This window comes from Antedon bifida, chromosome 9 (genome assembly GCF_963402885.1).
Source record: "Antedon bifida chromosome 9, ecAntBifi1.1, whole genome shotgun sequence".
Lineage (NCBI taxonomy): Eukaryota > Metazoa > Echinodermata > Crinoidea > Comatulida > Antedonidae > Antedon > Antedon bifida.
Window position 1 is genome coordinate 17,879,304 of NC_136234.1, and position 19,824 is coordinate 17,899,127.

The 19,824-nt window shown below is 31.5% G+C and overlaps 1 protein-coding gene across 2 annotated transcripts in view; it reads right to left on the reverse strand.

Annotated features, from left to right (window-relative positions):
• LOC144852190 (tyrosine-protein kinase receptor-like) overlaps window positions 1–19,824 on the reverse strand; it is a 56,229-nt gene that overhangs the window by 25,495 nt on the left and 10,910 nt on the right. For both annotated transcript variants that reach the window (XR_013614275.1, XM_078709940.1), the window contains exons 2-11: window positions 17,541–17,651; window positions 12,253–12,348; window positions 10,964–11,171; window positions 7,838–7,968; window positions 5,661–5,795; window positions 4,548–4,706; window positions 3,927–4,060; window positions 2,316–2,482; window positions 1,259–1,458; window positions 789–924 (exon numbers count right to left, since the gene is read on the reverse strand). Coding sequence is in view for 1 of the 2 variants with exons in the window: in XM_078709940.1 (XP_078566066.1) it covers window positions 789–924; window positions 1,259–1,458; window positions 2,316–2,482; window positions 3,927–4,060; window positions 4,548–4,706; window positions 5,661–5,795; window positions 7,838–7,968; window positions 10,964–11,171; window positions 12,253–12,348; window positions 17,541–17,651 (1,477 nt within the window). In the remaining variant the exon portion in view is untranslated. The remainder of the gene's footprint in view (window positions 1–788; window positions 925–1,258; window positions 1,459–2,315; window positions 2,483–3,926; window positions 4,061–4,547; window positions 4,707–5,660; window positions 5,796–7,837; window positions 7,969–10,963; window positions 11,172–12,252; window positions 12,349–17,540; window positions 17,652–19,824) is intronic.

Consider the following 19,824-nt stretch of genomic DNA (forward strand, 5'->3'; position numbering starts at 1 on the left):
AACATATATTGCCCTTATTGGGCTCCTTAATAGGGCGTGTCCCTGGATAGGGCGTGTCTATGAATAGGGCATGTCCCAAATAAGGTGTTCTACTTTATCGGATTATTTACATTGTGTCGACATTTTGTGAAAAAAAAGCATTTTTCCATCTGCTTCTCCATTTAGTGGTATTTCTAATTTAACAGCAAAAAAAATGTAAGCCTTATAAATGAGGCATAATGTTATTTAGAACAAGTAGACGATCTTTTATACACTCAAAATATACTTTGATAATGAATTTTTTTGTATCGCAAGAGTACAGAGATTAATGTTGGCGACAAACATCCGCTACATCTGCGGGCCAAGATTGTTCAAACCCACATATTACATTTCCCATGGACCCTCAGGCAACGTAATCTATTTATGTTTATACTTGCTGTATACAAAGGCTTACTATTATTAAGGTGATTCGAGAAAAATATTGATTCCACGAAAGTGATGTATTGATCTCATTCTGACCCTTGACATTTTCTAACTAATATGTCACGAAAAGGCATTAAAGAAAACTAATTTAACAATGCATATATTCTTTATACTAAGTTTTATCACAGATGAAATAATGGGAGTTTTTCCTTTTTTTAGTTATGATCTTTATTTACAGGTTTGAGATACAGTAAAATTGAGCTCGGGCTAGTAAAAAACTGACTGGGCCAGCACGTTTTGGTCGACGTCCCTGTTGTAGTAGAAATGCTGCTCTTCCTTCTATTCAAACATCATATTACAGTTAAGGAAATATTAACAAAACTTACTGATAAGCACGATCACAATGCAATTGTTTAGGTCCATTGCGACCTTTAACCCCACAAGTGTTGAACTCAAATTTGGTACTACTTGTTCCTGGATATGTCTGTTGTTCTGTACGTTGAGTAGAAAACCATGTCGAACCTGGACAAAATATAATGATAAAAAATATATTTATAAATAAAGGGTAAAAAGTATAACAAATTGAAGTACATTTGGATCATAAAATCCATTTAAAAATCATCAAGATAAAATTTAAAGCATCTGGATTTGAACCCACTACCTCTTGATAACAGGTCAAGTATCTTAACCACCAGACCAGAGATAGTCTTGATGTACATGAGTCACTCGATCATGACTTCTTCAGAAGAAATTGACATCTCACAAATTAAGATATGGCTGGATTAGTATTCTGGAATTGTAAACAATAAAATTTAATTCAAAGACAAAATTGAGCAAAACAACAACAAAAACTCGCCTTCAATGTTGCTAGTTTGTGTACTTTCAAGAGTACTTATCACGTCAGTTACCATAGTAACACTTGATAATGGAACAGCTGTTGTCGTCGTCTGCTTCAGATGGTCCAATGTAAAGCATTCCCGACTCAATGATATATCGTCCAGTGCCGCATCCCCTCTATAACTACGTCCTTTTGTAGCCTCAAATTGCAAATAATAGCTGAAATAGAATATATCTACTATTAATTATATCATATTGCTTGGTTCTAAAAAATTTGTGCCCTAAATGGATAGAAATGACACATATACATATTCTATTTTCCAGTTATTCTTTGTACAAGATCAAAAGATGTATTAAAAATGAATAAACCCAAAATGGAATATAAAAAAAAGTTTTTCTTATCGTGGTGCTAGATTATGGAATAGTCTAGAAAACCAATGCAAAATGTCACAAAATAATAATAATTTAATTATTAGTGTAATTTTATTTTGTAAATGTAATTAATGCTTGTGTTTATATTTATTTCTCTCTTTTGTTTTTTGTTTTTTTTTATTTATTTTTTTTTATTTAGTAATTCATTGATTCATTTCCTTTATTTCAGATAGTACATCCATATACAAATCATACAAAACAAATGTATTAAGTTGATCACGACCTTGTAGAAGAACACCTTTGTATTGAGTTGATACAAGCTTTTCTGTGTTAAAATAAAGTATTTATCATTGTTATTATTACTACAACTATTATTATTATTAATTGAATAAGTGGCCGAGCGGTTAAGACAGTGGAACCATAATGACGTAGCCATAACATTGAAAAGGGTTTCTAGGCTCACTCACTCAATAGTTCTGGTGGTAGAACAAGTCTTCTCCGATAAGGACTATAAACCATAGGTCTAATGTACACATCTAGCTCATGTGCACTTTAAAGAACCTAGTACATCCTTCGAGACTAGTAGGGGTTACCCCAGTGTATTAGTACATCACAGCCACTGATCATGACTGGGCCTTCTGGGAGACCACTCATTGACTGAAGGTCGCCCAGTATAAATAAATAACAAAATTCAAATTACATACTTTACTTCTGTGAATGGTAGAGAGACTTCTTGAAGTGTCCATGGAACCTTGGTAGATGAGGTAGTGTCTGAAAACAGTTGGCTAATTGTATTCCTGGTATCATTGAAGTAAACATACAGCTTTAACGAAGCCGAATGCTCACCATAAAGGTGATGATAAAAACGGATCTTCAAAAAAAAAAAGATAAATAATCAGAATCCAAAATTTAACTATGCTCTCTTTTTTATTCCAAGTTTTATATTATTATTCTTTAAGAAAATATATAAACAACAAAACTCCACAGAAACACATATTTGTTTTTTTTCTTTATATGAAGGGACACCTTTAATATGGTTCGCCATAGAATAAATTATGAACAAATATGTATAATTATATACTAGTCCGTTTCATGGGAATGTGTCGATCCTTTATACGATTTTCCCTGAAAATGAGATGACCATAGTGTTAAAACATATATTGTCCTTGTTTGACAGGACAGTGTCTCTTAATAGGGTGTCCCCTATTTAAGTGTGTCCCAAAGAAGGGGTTTCCAATGTATTCAAATTTAATTGTGCCATTTTAACATATTCAATAAAGTATAAGTGATATAAAACTTAAATCTAAATTAAATTATTTAATGTTATTACTATTATGTGAAGACAAACAGTTTTGTTTTTCAACAAAATGTAGATGCGGATTTAATAATTTAAACTTGAATATTACAAGCCTTAATTAATTAATATTTTATTAGTTTAATAATATTCTAAATTATCGACACTAGTTTTAAAAGTTTAAAAAAACATTTTATTTGTATCATAAAATAGAAAATAAAAAAATAAAATATCATTAAATAAAAAAATAAATATTCAAAAGATGTAATACGTTTATCTCTAATGTCCACCAACACAGGTCAATTCAGTGACCCGGCACGAACTAGCAAAGTCCTTATTTCCTTTCAGTCATTCACTTTCAATCACGTATCAACCTTCCTACAGTCAAGTGATTCATTACATAGCTCAACGTGTACTACCATATTTTGTTTACTATATTATAGGATTGTCCCAAATGTAAGTTGGAAACACACAGGACTCGTGGCGTTAATTAGTTTAAATGAAAACGGAACTATATATATAAAAATAAATAACCTATGTTACATAATATGAATTGAAACAAGAAGAATCTGTTCACAATTTGCTTACAAAACTAATGCTTAAAATAATATAATACTGTAGAACCAAGACAATCTAACACAGGATGCTGAGCGCCGGAGATCAAAGGGTTTATCTGTGGCTGCGACACGATCAGTTCCACGCCCCCTTAACAGACACCGCGTGCCACAGAGAATACGTACATAGTACAGTAATGTTGGTATTTGTCGCAGCCAGACATAAGATCAGAGGACTGTTACGAGTTCCTATTTTGGCAATGCAAGCTCAGTGCCATGTTGTCAGATTGCCTTCTTTGTGACACCCTTATCCAGGGGCACACCTATTACTGGCCCACTCTCCTGAAACAATATACATTTTAACACTAGATGCCAAACCCTTTTTAGGGGACAACGCTATTAAGAGGACACATTATTGGCCCAGAAGGTGTCCTCTTAATAGAGGTTCTACTGTATTATCTTCTTACCTGACACATGCGATAGAAAGGTGATGTCGCATTACCAACTTCAGGAGGTGGCGGAGGTAACCATGGACTACGGATATATGCATTATGTCCTATTGCTATAGTCTTACTGGATACTTCCGTATATATGTAATACCCTGAAAGTACATGATTAAAAACATGTATTAAGTATAATGTTTTAATGCCCCTTCAATGTCATCCTATGTAATGTTATACTCAATGAATGTTTATGAGTTGAATTGGAAAAATACTTTTACGAGTTGAAATATTGACTGTTAGGCATTTAACGAATGAAAATATTCTCCCTATTCAAAGAATACAAAACATTTATAATTTGTTTTACAACACCTACTGAGTTCTATTATTCAATTTAATAAGCCGATTCCATCTTGAAATATTAGAAGGCTAGGCCACGTAAACATTTGGCGCTCAACTTTTTGCCGCGCAGCAGTTATAGATGGAAGACTCTACAGAGGTAGGTTTCCTGTTGCGCAATATTCATGTCAGACCAAGTACAAAACCTGATAGTGCAATAGACTCTTGAATCATTGAAATGGGACAAAATAACAACCCCACCTACATAGCCCTAAAAATAGAACCTCAATTTAGAAAATATTACGATACCTGATTTGGTTCCAATTGTATGGTCAACTTGCGGTCCTGTGTTTGTTGTAGGTGTTTTACCCTTATGACGTGTCCAATTGAAATGGTCTTCACCCACGATATCCCACCATCCGCACAATCCATCCTCAAAGTTACAGCGTGACCCTTCTGGCATCACTCCTATATAAGAATAATATGTTTAAATAATTTTATATTTTATTCATTATAGACAAATAAATTGCATACTGTGACATCATCATCATAATAGCTTGCCTCCTTCTTTTTAAGGTTTGTTTAATATATTCAGTTTCACACAACATATTACACTATATATACATTTATACTTATAAATAATAATAAAACAGTTGATTGTGTGTGGAGATTATAATAAGCCATAATGGCTTTAAGTCTGAACCTCCAGATAAAACAAACAATAAATATAACTGAAATAAATAAGAAGAACAACAATACTTTAAATAAGTTCTTCTAAGTGAAAAAAAAAACCAAAACAAACAAAAACTATAATGCATATTCTAATGAAAAAATAATATTTTCTTTTAAAAGATGCTAAAGTATATATATATGGTTTTAATTAGTCACATTTTTATCAAAGATAAATATAAAAAAAATATTAATGCAAAATGTACTGAAATTAAACAAAAGAATTTATAATACACAAGTTCCTTTTATCATTATCATTTTTCTCGCTTTAAATCAAGTCCAATCAATCAGAAAAAAAAAAGATTATCATCTTTGCCGAAGTTATCAAACAAATGATTGTTTAAAGTGTAATTATCTCGTTGACTTCTCGTTAATAATTAATCAGCTAATTACTATTAAGAGTCATCACACAATACTAATTACCCTTGATACTGTTTCTGTTATTAAAATTAAGTGTTTAATTTGTTCAGGCTCACAAACACACAGATATGTGTCTAAAGCTCTGTCTACACTATCAAATTTATGTGACAAAAAAATGTGATGTGCCTATATATGGACATGATGATGTCATATCACTACCATATTTGTGCACATCACTACCATATTTGGGCACATCACACATTTTTGTCAAACAGTTTGATAGTGTACACAGAGATTAATGAATTAAGGTTAAAAATTGACAGAAACACATACCACATACACTTGCGTTCTCATCTTCCCCAAGTAAACAGTCGTTGTGAAAGTCGCAGACTCTGTTGGCACTGACGCACTGAAGGTTCACGCATGTCATCTGCGTTGTACCGCATTCTTCTATCGTATTGTCAGGATCTAAAATGAAAAAAACAAAATATATACAAAAATTAAAATTAAATATTACCATTAAGTCAATAAATCAATAAAAAAAATATTTTATTCTTTAGAAACAATTTATGTAGACTTGCCGTAAGCCTCTCTAGTTCTTTTTACATACTAGATTCCACACAATAGGTACGACACGCCATGTGTGCCAAAATTTTTTCTTTCATTGTACGAATATTAAACTGCATCTCCATCAGAACGTATTACAATTCATGATGAAATATAAAATAAAACATTTCTTTTTTATATTTCGTTAGAGCCATATTTACTTTATTCTCAACTTTGTTTATCAAATCATGTTAAAATAAATTAATACTGCAAAAAGGTTATATTACAAACAAAACTTCCCACTGACTTTTTGCATATTTTACATAAAACTCAATGTCTTTTTAAATATCAGCAATTCAAAACTCTTCTTGTCAAAGATTAACCCATCTTACGGTTTCACGCCATCTCGACATTTCCCATTGGAGACAAACAGCTCTGACTATCTTACCAGCAAGTTAACAATATTTTCCCCTTAGGAGTAATTTGTAAATTGCAATGGATTTAAAATTTAAATTGGTTACATTAAGGTATTTATATACTTTTCCTAATTACAACCCAGTTGTAATGACCCTTGTCATATTAAGGTTAATAAGTCATTTCATGAAAATACAATAGTGTGAAGCAAACCCAGTTGAATTTCTTCTAATTTTTAAAAAATATATAAACGTTTTGCTACTAACAAATACATTGATATGCAGTACATATATGTTGTGTATGCTATAAAGCGTGATTCAAAATAGCGACGCAGCGCAACGCATTCTACGCAACGCAAGAAAATGCCCTTGCAATAATTATTTTTGCCTCCGTCCGTCTGCGTGAAATCAAACCTGCTTGGTTGCATGAGGCAATATGTTTAAAACACTATATAGCCAACCCTATTAAGGGGACACTGTGTGTCGGAAGTTGTTCCTTTAATAAGGGTTCACAGATTACATAAGCCTAGCAAATTTTGTCCAAAGATAAATGCTATATGTAGATAAATATTCATGTTTCTAATACCTCAAGGAGCACTTCCCTGTTAATATTACTCCAAGTACATTGGCTCCGATAACAATCTAGTCTGGTAATTAGAACCTAAGACATGTTTGCCCAGAATGACATTCTCAAATGTCTTAAAAAAACAACATTAAACGCGATGATGACATTTGCTATGAGAAAACGTCTAGATTCAAATGCCATAATCACTTGTATTACAGTGCAATGTGAATTTATGAAAGAGTTTAATGACCTCATTAGCAAATACAGTATTCCTTACCAGCTGGCTAGAATATATATATGTGTATTGATCACTTTGACTATAATATACTTGCAGTTACGTAACCTGCAGCAACCACATTGTGATTTTGAGTGAGTGAGTGGCCAAGCGGTTAAGACAGTGGAACCGTTAGAACTGGCAAGGGTTCGAGCATTACTTGCTCCATGGTTCTGGTGGTAGAACAAGTCTTCTTCAGATAAGGACTATAAACCATATGTCCAGTGTACACATCTAGCTCATGTGCACTTTAAAGAACCTAGTACATCTTTCGAGACAAATAGGGGGTTACCCGGTGTACTAGTACACACACAGCCACTGTCATACACAGCCACTTCATAAGGTCATCCTCTATAAATAAGGTTAAATAAATTTGTTGGTCCTCAGGATTAGGTAAGAATCGCAAGAAAAAAGAACAAAAGAGCTAAACAATTGGCTTTGATTTGCTTTTTTTTTTTCTGTCAGTGAAAATGGACGGAGCAAGCAATCAACTAGTCTATTCCACAAGCAGTTTATCATTGTGAAACATATCTACATTAGGTCAAGATACACATAGAACTATCTACTTAATATCCCATCTGAAAGCTGCTATAAATATGTGTTACACGCTGACTAATAATTGACAACACGAGCATTGGAACAAATTACCTCTTCTTACCTGTCAATGTTTAATGCACGTATAAATAATTCATGATAATTTTCATCAACTTACCTGGGCTACAATCTCTCAAACTGATATTATCTACGCCGATAATTCCCGGTTTTGTCCCAGTTGTTCGTGCCCGAAAAATTATCTGGAAAGTACCTTCTAATTCACCTATATTTAGAACATCACCATGCCAACTGTAAATAAGTATATAATTATAAAGGTTATATAGAGAATTAGAATTTGGTTGCAGTACCTAAATGTCTATTGTTTAAAAAAAATAAACAACAAATTGTATAACTGTTTCTTTAGTCTCTGAACCATTTCAGCTACAAAACCGACGTTTGAATTCTACAACTTTTTGGATTGATATTACCATATATACAGTAATGTTTATATGTAAAAACCAGAAACCATGAAATCAGAGAAAAATGTTTTTACTACAGTAATGTTGCCAGTAACTTCTACATTGTTGACAATAAATCATTGAAATACCGCACACCATAACACTTTTTGGCAATTGCAATTTATTTTAGAGGACAGGGATTGGATAATCATTCATTAAAGCGGTTTCACAAAGTTAAACACGATGTAATGAATGTCCCTCAAGCATTCTGAAAGTGTTCAGTAATTATGTAATAGTTCTATTATTAGATTTCAATGATAATACAAAAAGTGCAAGAATAATATGAAATTATTCATAAAACACCTATCAATCATATAGAACTAAATGTGATAGCACTGGGGAACAATTTAACCATACGAAAATTTGCAGTTTAGTTAAATTTATTTAAGGTTTATATGGCTGTACTTTTTGTTAAATACCGTTTCTAAATGGATTTTAATTAATTCACTATTTTGATGCCTGTCGACGTACAGCAGAAATGTTTTGTTTGGTTCTTTTTTTTTTTCTTTATTTTATTTTTAAAACCAGAAACAACAGCAGAAACAAATCCGCCACTTACAGCTTGGTTTAACATATACAATACAATTACAACAACTAAGAAACACTTAAATTACGACGAAACAGATAAAGATTGGAATTAAAAATGTCAATATGGGGATGGGCCTGGACTAAACTATTATAACATAAACTTAATCTACTGATGTAACCATTTTTTAGAACATTGACTCTACAAAAGAGAACACAAAGGATATTTGTGGCTTTTAACACTTTTAATTGAATTACAAAACTTTTTATAACAATTTATTGGAATGCTTGACCAGAATAAGAACTGCTTATAAGAGTTCTAGAAAGTACAACCTTCATGTGACACCCCTATTCAGGGGACACTTTCCCATGAAGTGAACAAGGGACAATTATTAAAGATGTATTGTCCCCCTAAACATTTTTTTTATTTATTTTTTGTTGAATATGGCATTTTAATGTCACATAAAAGTTATTCTCTTTGACCAAAAAATTAAAATATTTACCTCAAAAAAATGTAAATTAAAGCAAAGAAATACTTAAATTATTTGTCAGACAATGTTTTTTGGTTAAAATTAACAGTTTTTTTTTTACTTTTTATAAGTTAAATAATTATTTTTGTTGGTTTTCTTTCCTACAGAAGTGAATAACTTTATTAAAACTGCAAAATGGCCTATTCAAAGTCTTTTTTTTATTATATTATTATTTTACTATTTAATCTTCATTTTTCATGAAAAATCATTTGATCTTTAAGTCTTATTTCAGTGGAACTTCAGCTAGGTGTCTGGATAGCACTATCTTCCTCTACACAGCTAAATATATAGAAAATACAAGATTAACAGTGCGATTTCCATAACAGAGAAAAGGCTTTTAACACTTTTAATTGAATTACAAAATTGAATCATTAAAGCCCAACAATTTGGCGGCTAAATTATCTTGGGATTTTAGTAAATGAAACACAAGTCTCAACTGCACGCATCGCTGCATGTCTAGGATCATTTAAGATAGGTTTATGTATTTCAACAACAACATCTAACAACTTTCCATTAAATACCGCGCAAAATCTAACAACGTTTAAATAATAATAAAGTATTGACCCAATAATATTGCTTTGCAACTAGTATAAGGTATATTTTATGCATTTTTTTTACAATTAATTTGAAAATTGTACTTTTTATGCTGTCTTTTATATATATATATATATATATTTTCAATTAAAATTTCTGTAAATCCAACATTTATTTGTATTTATAGAATTTCTTGTATCTTGTTTCCTGCCCAAATTAAAGGCTGTTTTTAAGAATGGAGACATGTACGCAAATATAGACACAAGCGAGTTGACGAATAACAAGCGACAGTTTGAATAATCCATCGCTTGTGATTGGTCAAATCACTTACATTGCGTTACATCCTTGTGTTGCATCTCTAGTGGGAACCAAGCAATGGAATTGAAATGAGGCAGAAATAGTATTACAGACCTCCAGTTTACTTAATAACCACTCACTATTTTACATCAATATTTTCCTAAAGTCGTTTACACTTCAGAAATTAACTAATTAATTATTGTTTGTTTGCGTCTCGTGTACTAATGTATAAAGTGTAATTTGGATGTTCATTAAAATTGATTACGAATTGAAATTGGCGCATATATTAAAGACACTTAAGAGCACTAAAGTTATGCAGAGAAATAGAATGTTATATAAATATTGATATGTTTATGAGTTGAAAGGGAGACATAGATCTAAAACTGTTTTATGTGATGAGAGAAAGCCGAGATAAATAGTACAGTAAAAGCTTTCGCCACATGTATTGTGTGTTCACAATTTATTCTGCTGTTTCCAATTTTAACCAGGTTAAAGGAAAGCGTTGAGGCGCTTAAAGCCATTCAGAAAGGCGAGTTCTCAGATTTAATATAGAAGTTTTAGATGGTATACTCTACGTGTTGGTTTCTGAAAGCCAATCATCATTGCACAACATTCTCAAAGTATTTTAATTATTATATTTTTTTTTAATGAATGTGTAATAAGAATCATTTAATAGAACTCCTGCTTTAGGGTATACCTATTTTTATGGGACACTTCCCCATGAAACAAACAAGGAGAAATATGTTTTAAAACTATGGCCAACCCCTATTCAGGGGACACCACTATTAAGGGGACACTTTGTCTGGTTCTGAAGGTGTCCCCTTAATAGAGGTTATATTGTATAAAGAATCTTTTTCGATTGCGATTTTATATATATATTTTTTTTTTCATTCCACTTACGCTTCATTTGGATCTGTCCCAGCTTTCGTCCAAACAGTGTACTCCGTTCCTTTGTAAACGATAACAACCGACAAGCTATCGTCCTCCGTAGCGTTCATGAAGAAATCGAAATGCAGCGTACATGACCGTGCACTATTGCGAAACTCTTGCGATAGTTCAGAGACCGTTCCACTTGGTTCTTGGGATCCATTTACATATATGTAAAATTCTGTATTGATGGAAAATATAATTAAATTATTTAAACATTGTAAGTACAATGATGCTACAGTAGTAGATAATTAATAGTATATTCTATATTAATTTAATTAATGGTGATTAATTACATCAAAGATGATGGGAGGAAAATTTGTTTAGCGTCCAATACATATAATCAAATGGTCAATTAATTAAAAGTAATAAATTCAGGCCAGTGGCCAGTACTTTTGCAGTCGGTTCGTTTTCCATAAGATGGGATGAATCGATAATGATCTACGTTAATTAGGCGTATTTAACCTCACTTTCCCTTCTGGTTTCTAATATGGAAAGGGTACGAACTCCTCCTGGCTACAATCTTGAAATTTTATAGGAAATGTTTCTGAAATGTTTGGTACGAGCTGATGAGAAGAAGCATATTGAAAAGATCTGAACAAAAATGTTTTTAAACCAATTTTGAATAAATAGCATTATAAAAAATATTATAAAGACATCAGAACATGTCTACCAAAAGAAAAATAATAAATTTAAATTAAACGTGATCATTCCATGTATGTGAATGTAACAAAAACGATGAAGCAGATATAATAAAAAAATATTATTATACAAGGATTTAATGTTTTCAGTAGCCCTTGGGCAAGTTTTATATGGATGCGACTAGCCCACACGCTGTCTAAACAATACGATAAAATTACTCAAATATAAAATATAGTCTACTGTGTACAGTAGGTGGGAGTCACAGGCTGGGCAAATTTTCACTAAGTATATTTTTGGATACCTATGAAAAATTGGGAGGATCTCTTCCTAAAAGCTTTGCTTATTTAGAGTTCCTTTTTCCATAACTTCTGATGATGTTCTGTACATAACCTATATTTTATTGATTGATTCCTTTTCAATTCAGCTAGCATATGTTGCTACCCTGCATAATTCCTCTTTTTTAAAGACGTTTACACACACAAAAAGTTGAAAAGCTTTTACACAAACCATTATTATTACCAATGTGTAAATGTATGCATTTGATTAATGTTTGTATTTCTTTAGTGTTTATGTGTATAGCTGGAAAGTAGGTACTTAAAAGGATGTATTCTATACTATACCTTGTCTTAGTTGTGCAGAATCCAACGTCCAACCTATTGCCCCTTCACTGACTGATGTATCCCATCCGCAGGGTGTCTCAAAACCACAAACAACACCTTTGAAAAAAAAAACACAATGTTTAAACTTATAGTACAAGAGAGTGTCGTTTAAAAAGATGCTGGCAGTAGGTTTATATAAAGAGTAAAAATCTGGCTTTTAAGTTCTGTTCACACTGATTCGAGTAAGGTACCCTGGAAAAAAAAACAGGAGAAAAACAATTGGGTTAGTGTTCGCACTAACTAATTTGGGATTTTGTACAAATAATATGTATGTGAACGCAGCACCCAAAAATCATATTCTCACTGCAGAGCCATGATTAAAATAATGACAAATTTGGATAGTGTTTAAGAATAGAAACATTGACACAAACTCATTTTGGATTTTATACAATCCATTTGTGTGTGAACACAGCACTAAATCTAATATAGCATGGCACTTTACAGCTATGTTCACACTGAGCCATGATTAAAATCATGACAAATTTTGATAGTGTTTAAGAATAGAACCATTGACAAAAACTCATTTTGGATTTTATACAATCCATTTGTGTGTGAACACAACACTAAAAAAATCACAATATAGCATGGCACTTTAAAGCTATGTTCACACTGAGCCATGATTAAAATCAAGACAAATTTGGATAGTGTTTAAGAATATAACCAATTGACAAAAACTCATTTTGGATTTTATACAATCCATTTGTGTGTGAACACAGCACTAAACAATCATAATATAGCATGGCACTTTAAAGCTATGTTCACACTGAGCCATCCTTATGAACAACTTGGATAGTGTTTAAGAAAACAGTAGAACCATTCATACTAAACTCATTTGAAATTTTATATAATCAGTATGTGTGCGTGCGTGTGTGTGTGAACGCAGCGCCTAAAAACACAACATATTAGCTTTCAGATTTCTGTGACTGTAGCTTTAATCAGAACAAACTATAACCAGAAATCATTCATTAATTAAATGTCATTAAATGTAGAATTGTCAAAAAGTCACAATAACGAGAACGCTAAGTGTCACATAAATGAATTAGTGACATTTAATCAATCCCACACACACTGTAGCATTTTCAAAATGTTAGAAATCTAGCAATGATATTGCACCCCTTAGGGCAAACATTCACCATTCTGTCCCCTGCCTCCCACCCTCAATTTTGAGAATTCAAGGTTCTGTGGATGCATTTAGATCTTGAGTGAATAAGTATTTCTTAAATATAAATAATAGATTTACAGGCAGAGAGAAACTCCAAATGACCATAATTATATGATCCATATATAATCCCATTTCTTGAGTTTAGTTCCATCTCCTAATTTAAGCTAAATTTGAAAGAGTAGGTGAATTTTATTTTTAATACAATCTAAGTATAATCCTACTTCCTAAATTAGTCTAATCCCATCCCTAAATTATTCTAATCCCACCCCTAATTTAGTCTCATCCTATCTCCTACAGTAGTTTAGTATAATCCCATTGCTTGAGTTTATTTCCATCTCCTAACTTAAGCTAAATTTGGAAGATTACGTGAATTCTATTTTTAATGCAATCCAAGTATAATCCCACCTCCTAAAAATTATTTACTTGAAAAAACTGTAATTTAAATCAAATTGGCTGTCAGTAAATGGGTTTTTGGTTGAATCTAACCATTTTTTTCTCTTTATAAGTGAACTTTTTTTAAAACTTTATTAAAACTACAAATTGGCTTATTCAAAATCACTTTTCATGTTTTTGAAAGACGATACATCTTTAGAATCTTAATAATAACAACATTTTTAAAACCCTTATTAGAATAAATATTACAATTTCAACAATCTAGATTATGTTTTTTTTTTTCATTTTTCAAAAGAAGTTTCTATTTAGTGTGGAAAGAATAGGAGACCATCACTATTAATATAATACTCGAGGCACAGGAGCTGAAAAGAATATATTTTAATTTTTTATTTAAATAGCACAATTTAACATTATTAAAATTATAAAATCTATACTTTTTCAATTCATATCACATCTGACAATTTAATTCCATCTGGGATTACTATACCAGATGGAGTTGAGTGATGTATAAAATGCAACATTTTAAAATATAATGACCCTGCACAGATAATCTGAATAAGCCTTTATTAAATTATTATGTCACTAGCAATTCAATTGTATATTTTACAAATAGATAAACTTTACACATTTGATGATGTCATATTGAAATATTCAGGGCAGCTATCTCCATTGTGATTTTGAATAAAATAAATAATAAAAAACAGTAGAGCTGCTATTAAGGGACCTTAGGGACCCAAAAAATGTCCCCTTAATAGGGGTGTGTCCCTTAAATATAAGTTGACCGTAGTACATATATCGCCAGCACCACTCATTTCATAGGAATGTGTCCCCTTAAAGATATATATATATTGTTCCCCAACAAAAATTTAACTGAAAAAAATGTAATTTAAAGCAAAAAATACTTTTTGAAATAATTTTGTTTTTGGTTTTTTTTACATAAAAGTGAATAACTTTATTAAAACTGCAAAAGGGCCAATTTAAAGTCTGATTTTATTAATCTTCAGATTTTCATGTTTTTGGGGGACAATACATCTTTAATGGAAGATTCCCCTAAAATAAGGCTGTCCAAAATGAGAGGTTACGTCGATGGTTAGTCAACAAAAATTACCTGCTTTGTTTGAAATGAACCATTATACACAGCTATTTTGTAACACTCACTTTTACTTCCCAGTCATTCCGTTCTATATATTTCATAATTCATATTATACCCATTAAAAGAAATTGAAATTATTTCCAAATCCTTAAATGAGCCCCACTTTAATATTCCCAAATGCACCGTTGTCCACCTAACATGAATAGCATCATATTAAATGATTCTCTCCCCAGCCAATATATACATTTTCAGCTCATTACCAGCAGCCCAGCAAGCTATAGCCTTGAGGGATCAAATCCTGTTATTATTATATTTCCTCTAGTGATGGTTATTATTGATTTGTCTTATACATTAGGCTATATTTACTGATTAGTTGTATGATCTAGTTATAAATTAAAGACACTAGACCTACGTATTTTTTTTACCTAAGTTAAGGTCACACACTACATTTTATGCCAAAATAAATTCTATATGACCTATATATTGCGATAAAAGTGTGAATAATAAATTGATTCTAATAATTTAAGTGGCCCGCTATAAATCCCAACATGAATCGCGCACGGATTGATATTTTCATATTATATCGATCACGTGAAAGGCTAAACAAATGAAAGAACCGTAACTTTCAGCGAAAATACTAGGTCTTTCTTGATTTGTAGTTATGGATTCTGCCAAAAAAGGAAAGACAATTAGTTTAGCAACGAGACAACGTCATACAATGTTCGTATGCTACCACTCTTTACCAGCTAGGCCTACAAAACTAAGCCTAACTATGCTAGGCATAGAAACGACTAAAAGAGAACTTTTGACGCGAGCTTAGGTAGTTCTTTGTTTTTCTCCTTTTATCAAGTAATTAACCTATGAACGCACAATTAAGACAAGAAATTACCTGGTTTAACGTTTTTAAACTTATATATATATGCATTAATTTTACAAAACGACACAAATATATAAAATACTTTATACAGCAATTCATTTTTATGTCAGGTTAATGATAAATATAAAGGTTAGTGACCCTTTTAATCCTCATCTCATTCTCATTCCTCCTACAATTATATTTTACGGCTTGAATAAATATTGATTTTTAAAAAGATGATGAATGTTTTAATATCTGTAATACGCTGGCATTAAATATTCCCACGCAAATAAGACGTTAGAAAAACAACGCAATATTCTTCTTTAATAATTTGCAATTTGTCTGTTTATTTTGAGCATTAAAGAATAGACGTCCTATTAAGGAGATCTCCAGGTTTTGTATAATTTGCTTCTTTAGTTTAACTAACGACGCAGTAATTGACATAATTTTCATTTTATTTATACAGCGAGCGGCAAATACAGGAGAATCTGGGCCAATAGACAGTTAAGGCATTAAAGGAATTACATCGGCTTTATAATTCCAAAATGCTACTGCACTTTAAAATGGCCCTATGATAATTCCAAAATGTCAATTTTGATTTTTGTAAATTTTGTTTATTTGTAATTGCCCCATAGGGATGAATAAATTAATATTAATAATAAACATCTTTAAATTAATAATAATAAAAAAATTTAAATAATGTATAGGTATTGTATGTGTTAACTTTGCATGGCAAAACTGCATACACACAACCCTATAAATGAAAAAGTAAATTAAAAGAACGTGCTTAAAAAGACCAATAAATCATTTTTCAACTTATTTAAAAACAAGATACAGATAAGATGTAATAACTACCAGTGATTTATTTTTTAATAAAAATGATAAATTGAATTATTAAATAATAATCCTCTTTCATTTTTTATAATCTTTCTAAGGAAACTGAAATAATGTAAAAATGAATCCGTAATCTATCAAATCTACTAATTATTATTATGTTTCAATTTCATTTATTATTATATTTCTATATAAAGATTATGGAAACTAATTCTTCTGTGTAAGGATTAATTGGGTCATCCTGAATCTACTCACACTTTTGTACTGTATTTATATATAGATTTGAAATGAAACTAATAATAATTTGTATTTTCTATAATCTTTATATTATATTTACTTGAATTTTATATTCTCACGTACAATAATTGAACTATTTATTTATGAGATGGGCATAGTTTTAAAACATGTGTTCCCTTAATAGAGGTATATATTATATGGACCTTTATTATAATCATTTCTATGTAAAGCTTCTGATATTGATATTTTTTTATATATAGATATTTTAATTGTTTTAACTCTAAGCAAATGAATTTCTCCTTTAGAGATTAATAAAATTATTCTGACTGTTCTCCTTAACAGAGGTGTCCCCTTAACAGAGGTGTCCCCTTAAACAGGTGTCCCCTAACAGAGATGTCCCCTTAATAGAGATGTCCTCTTAATAGAGGTGTCCCCTTAATAGAGATGTCCCCTTAACAGAGATGTCCCCTTAACAGAGGCATCCCCTTAACAGATATGTTGCCCAACAGAGGTGTTCTTGTAACAGAGATGTCCCCTTAACAGAGGTGTCCCTCAGAGGTGTCCCATTAACAGAGGTATCGTCAGCATAGGGATGTCCCAAGGAAATGGTTCTTCTGTATTTACACTAGACTTGACATAACTACATGTCTAATATGATGCACAGACAGTCTTACCACAGTCAGCCTCGTCTGTCCCATGTAAACAGTCGTCAATAAAGTCACATCTCCTGTCATCAGCCACACAGCTTCCATCGCCGCATTGGATTTCATTATTTGTACAATTGCCTAAAAGAATGCAAATAGAACATTAGCTAGCTATTATATTTACTTTGTGTTAAATGTATATATAAATAAAATTGTTGACTTAAATAATATATTACCCTATTTTGATACGTAGATTAACTATTGTACAGTCTTTTGATGTGAATATCAAATTGTTGAGTGTATAGAGTCTAATCTATCTAGATCTATCTACTAAATGAATGATTTGCAATAGTCATTTAAATTACAATATCTCTCTACCCCCTTATTAAGGGGTCCCAATGGTTCCCCCTTAATTGAAGTTCTACTATATGGTATTTGTACATTTTAATAACTTTATCCCAATCCTTACACTATACTCAGTATTGGAAAATGTATAATTTAGTGCAAATGATAATTAATCAATTATGTCTATCAATTTAAAATAGAAATACATGATTTAATATACTGTAGTTGTGCACATTGTAAACATGCTTTTAATAAAGCATCTTTTAGAAACAAAAGTGGCTATCGGCTCAATGAACCATTTAATGTGTTATCGTCTATAGGCACTATTGACTACTCGTCTACTGTAAAGTTTTCCATTGGCGTAGTCGACTGTTTGTCTCGTGTCGACTAAATAATGAGTATGGTCAACCACGGCGAAAGAAAACAAGACAGCCGATGCAGTTCGTGCCATGGACACCACACCAAATATTGACTACTGTTCTAGTCAACCGTGCTGATAGAAAATAGTAATTTACATGCACAGTTGACTGTGCTGATAGTCTCATCCATTGAAAAATTAAATTATTGTACAGATATGTATTATAATAAAAAAAAACTTAATTACATTCATTGATTTTTCATTGAAGCAGGACGTACATTATAAAAAAGGAAATTAACATCAAAAAGGTACTTTTTCAAAACCACTGATCTGTCGACATGAATAAGCAGATATTTATTTAAAATTTCCCTTTTTTTCCCTTCTTCCTTCATTATCACAATTACTGATAATACCTCTTTGTTGAAAACCATTAACAAGTCGAAGAAAGGAAACTCGTTGGCGTTTCAACAAGTTAAAAAAAAACAAACTATAAATGAATCTCTATTTCAATTTCATTTCATGTATAAAATGTTTCCTATTACGACAATTCAATACCCTGTACGTGCAGTTCAAGTATCCCACAATGCAATCATTCAAATGAATTCATTTCATTTTTCATCATAAATGCAGTACAAGGCAGTACATACAATTTAGATCATGTGATAAAAATAACAATATTAACCCTGTTTAAACAAAGAGAGCATATAAGACATTCCACCATTCAGTCCCCAACCCCCACCCCTCCCAAATCCTGGTAAATCAAGGATTTTTTTAAAAAAGGGGCGGCTGGGTGAGTCGACCTACTTACATATATTGTATTTTTGTTTTATCCCTGGGAAAGCTCCCTCTACCTATTGGATCCGCATGCCCCCCACCCCCCATCTTTCTATAAACTCCTATAGCTGGTTGGTACTATAGATAATTCAAAAACAGATATATGACAAGAAATTATTATGATCAATTTCTATTAGATGTCTTCACTTGACATTTTAAAGTTACTTTGATTTCAACGTATGAAAGGGATTTAAATGAAATGTAACATCGTGAACTTTTAGTATGTGACAGAGACTGATACTTAACACTGTTAATGTGTTATGCTTGTATTCTACTGGCTTTTAAAAGGGAACCATTCGTCATGTAATTAAGTAATTAACTAGAGGGCACATAGAGTTAGTCCGGTTGACAGATGATGATGTTGATGTCTGTAACGAATATTAAGTACAGTAGACAAAATGTACAATACTGTATTACTGTGTAGTATTAAAGGAACAACACAACACAAATTGCATAGTAGAAAAAAAGTGAAATACCTATTGACTGCCTTTCATTTTGGCACGTCAAATTCATGGGATATTCACAAAGGAGGAAACTTAAAAAGTTATTTTTTTTGGCCAGCAAGTATGAAATGGAATAGACTTTAAATTTCTTTTTATAGGCAAAAATAATATAATTTATTTTACATATTTTTTACCTCATTTGTGTGACATAGATACCGATTTGGCACCTTAAATGCAGACCACAATATGGCATAAACCTTTTCACACAATGCCACCTTAAGCTTGGTTCCTACTATGATGTAAACGCAATGACGTAGACGTAACGCATGACGTA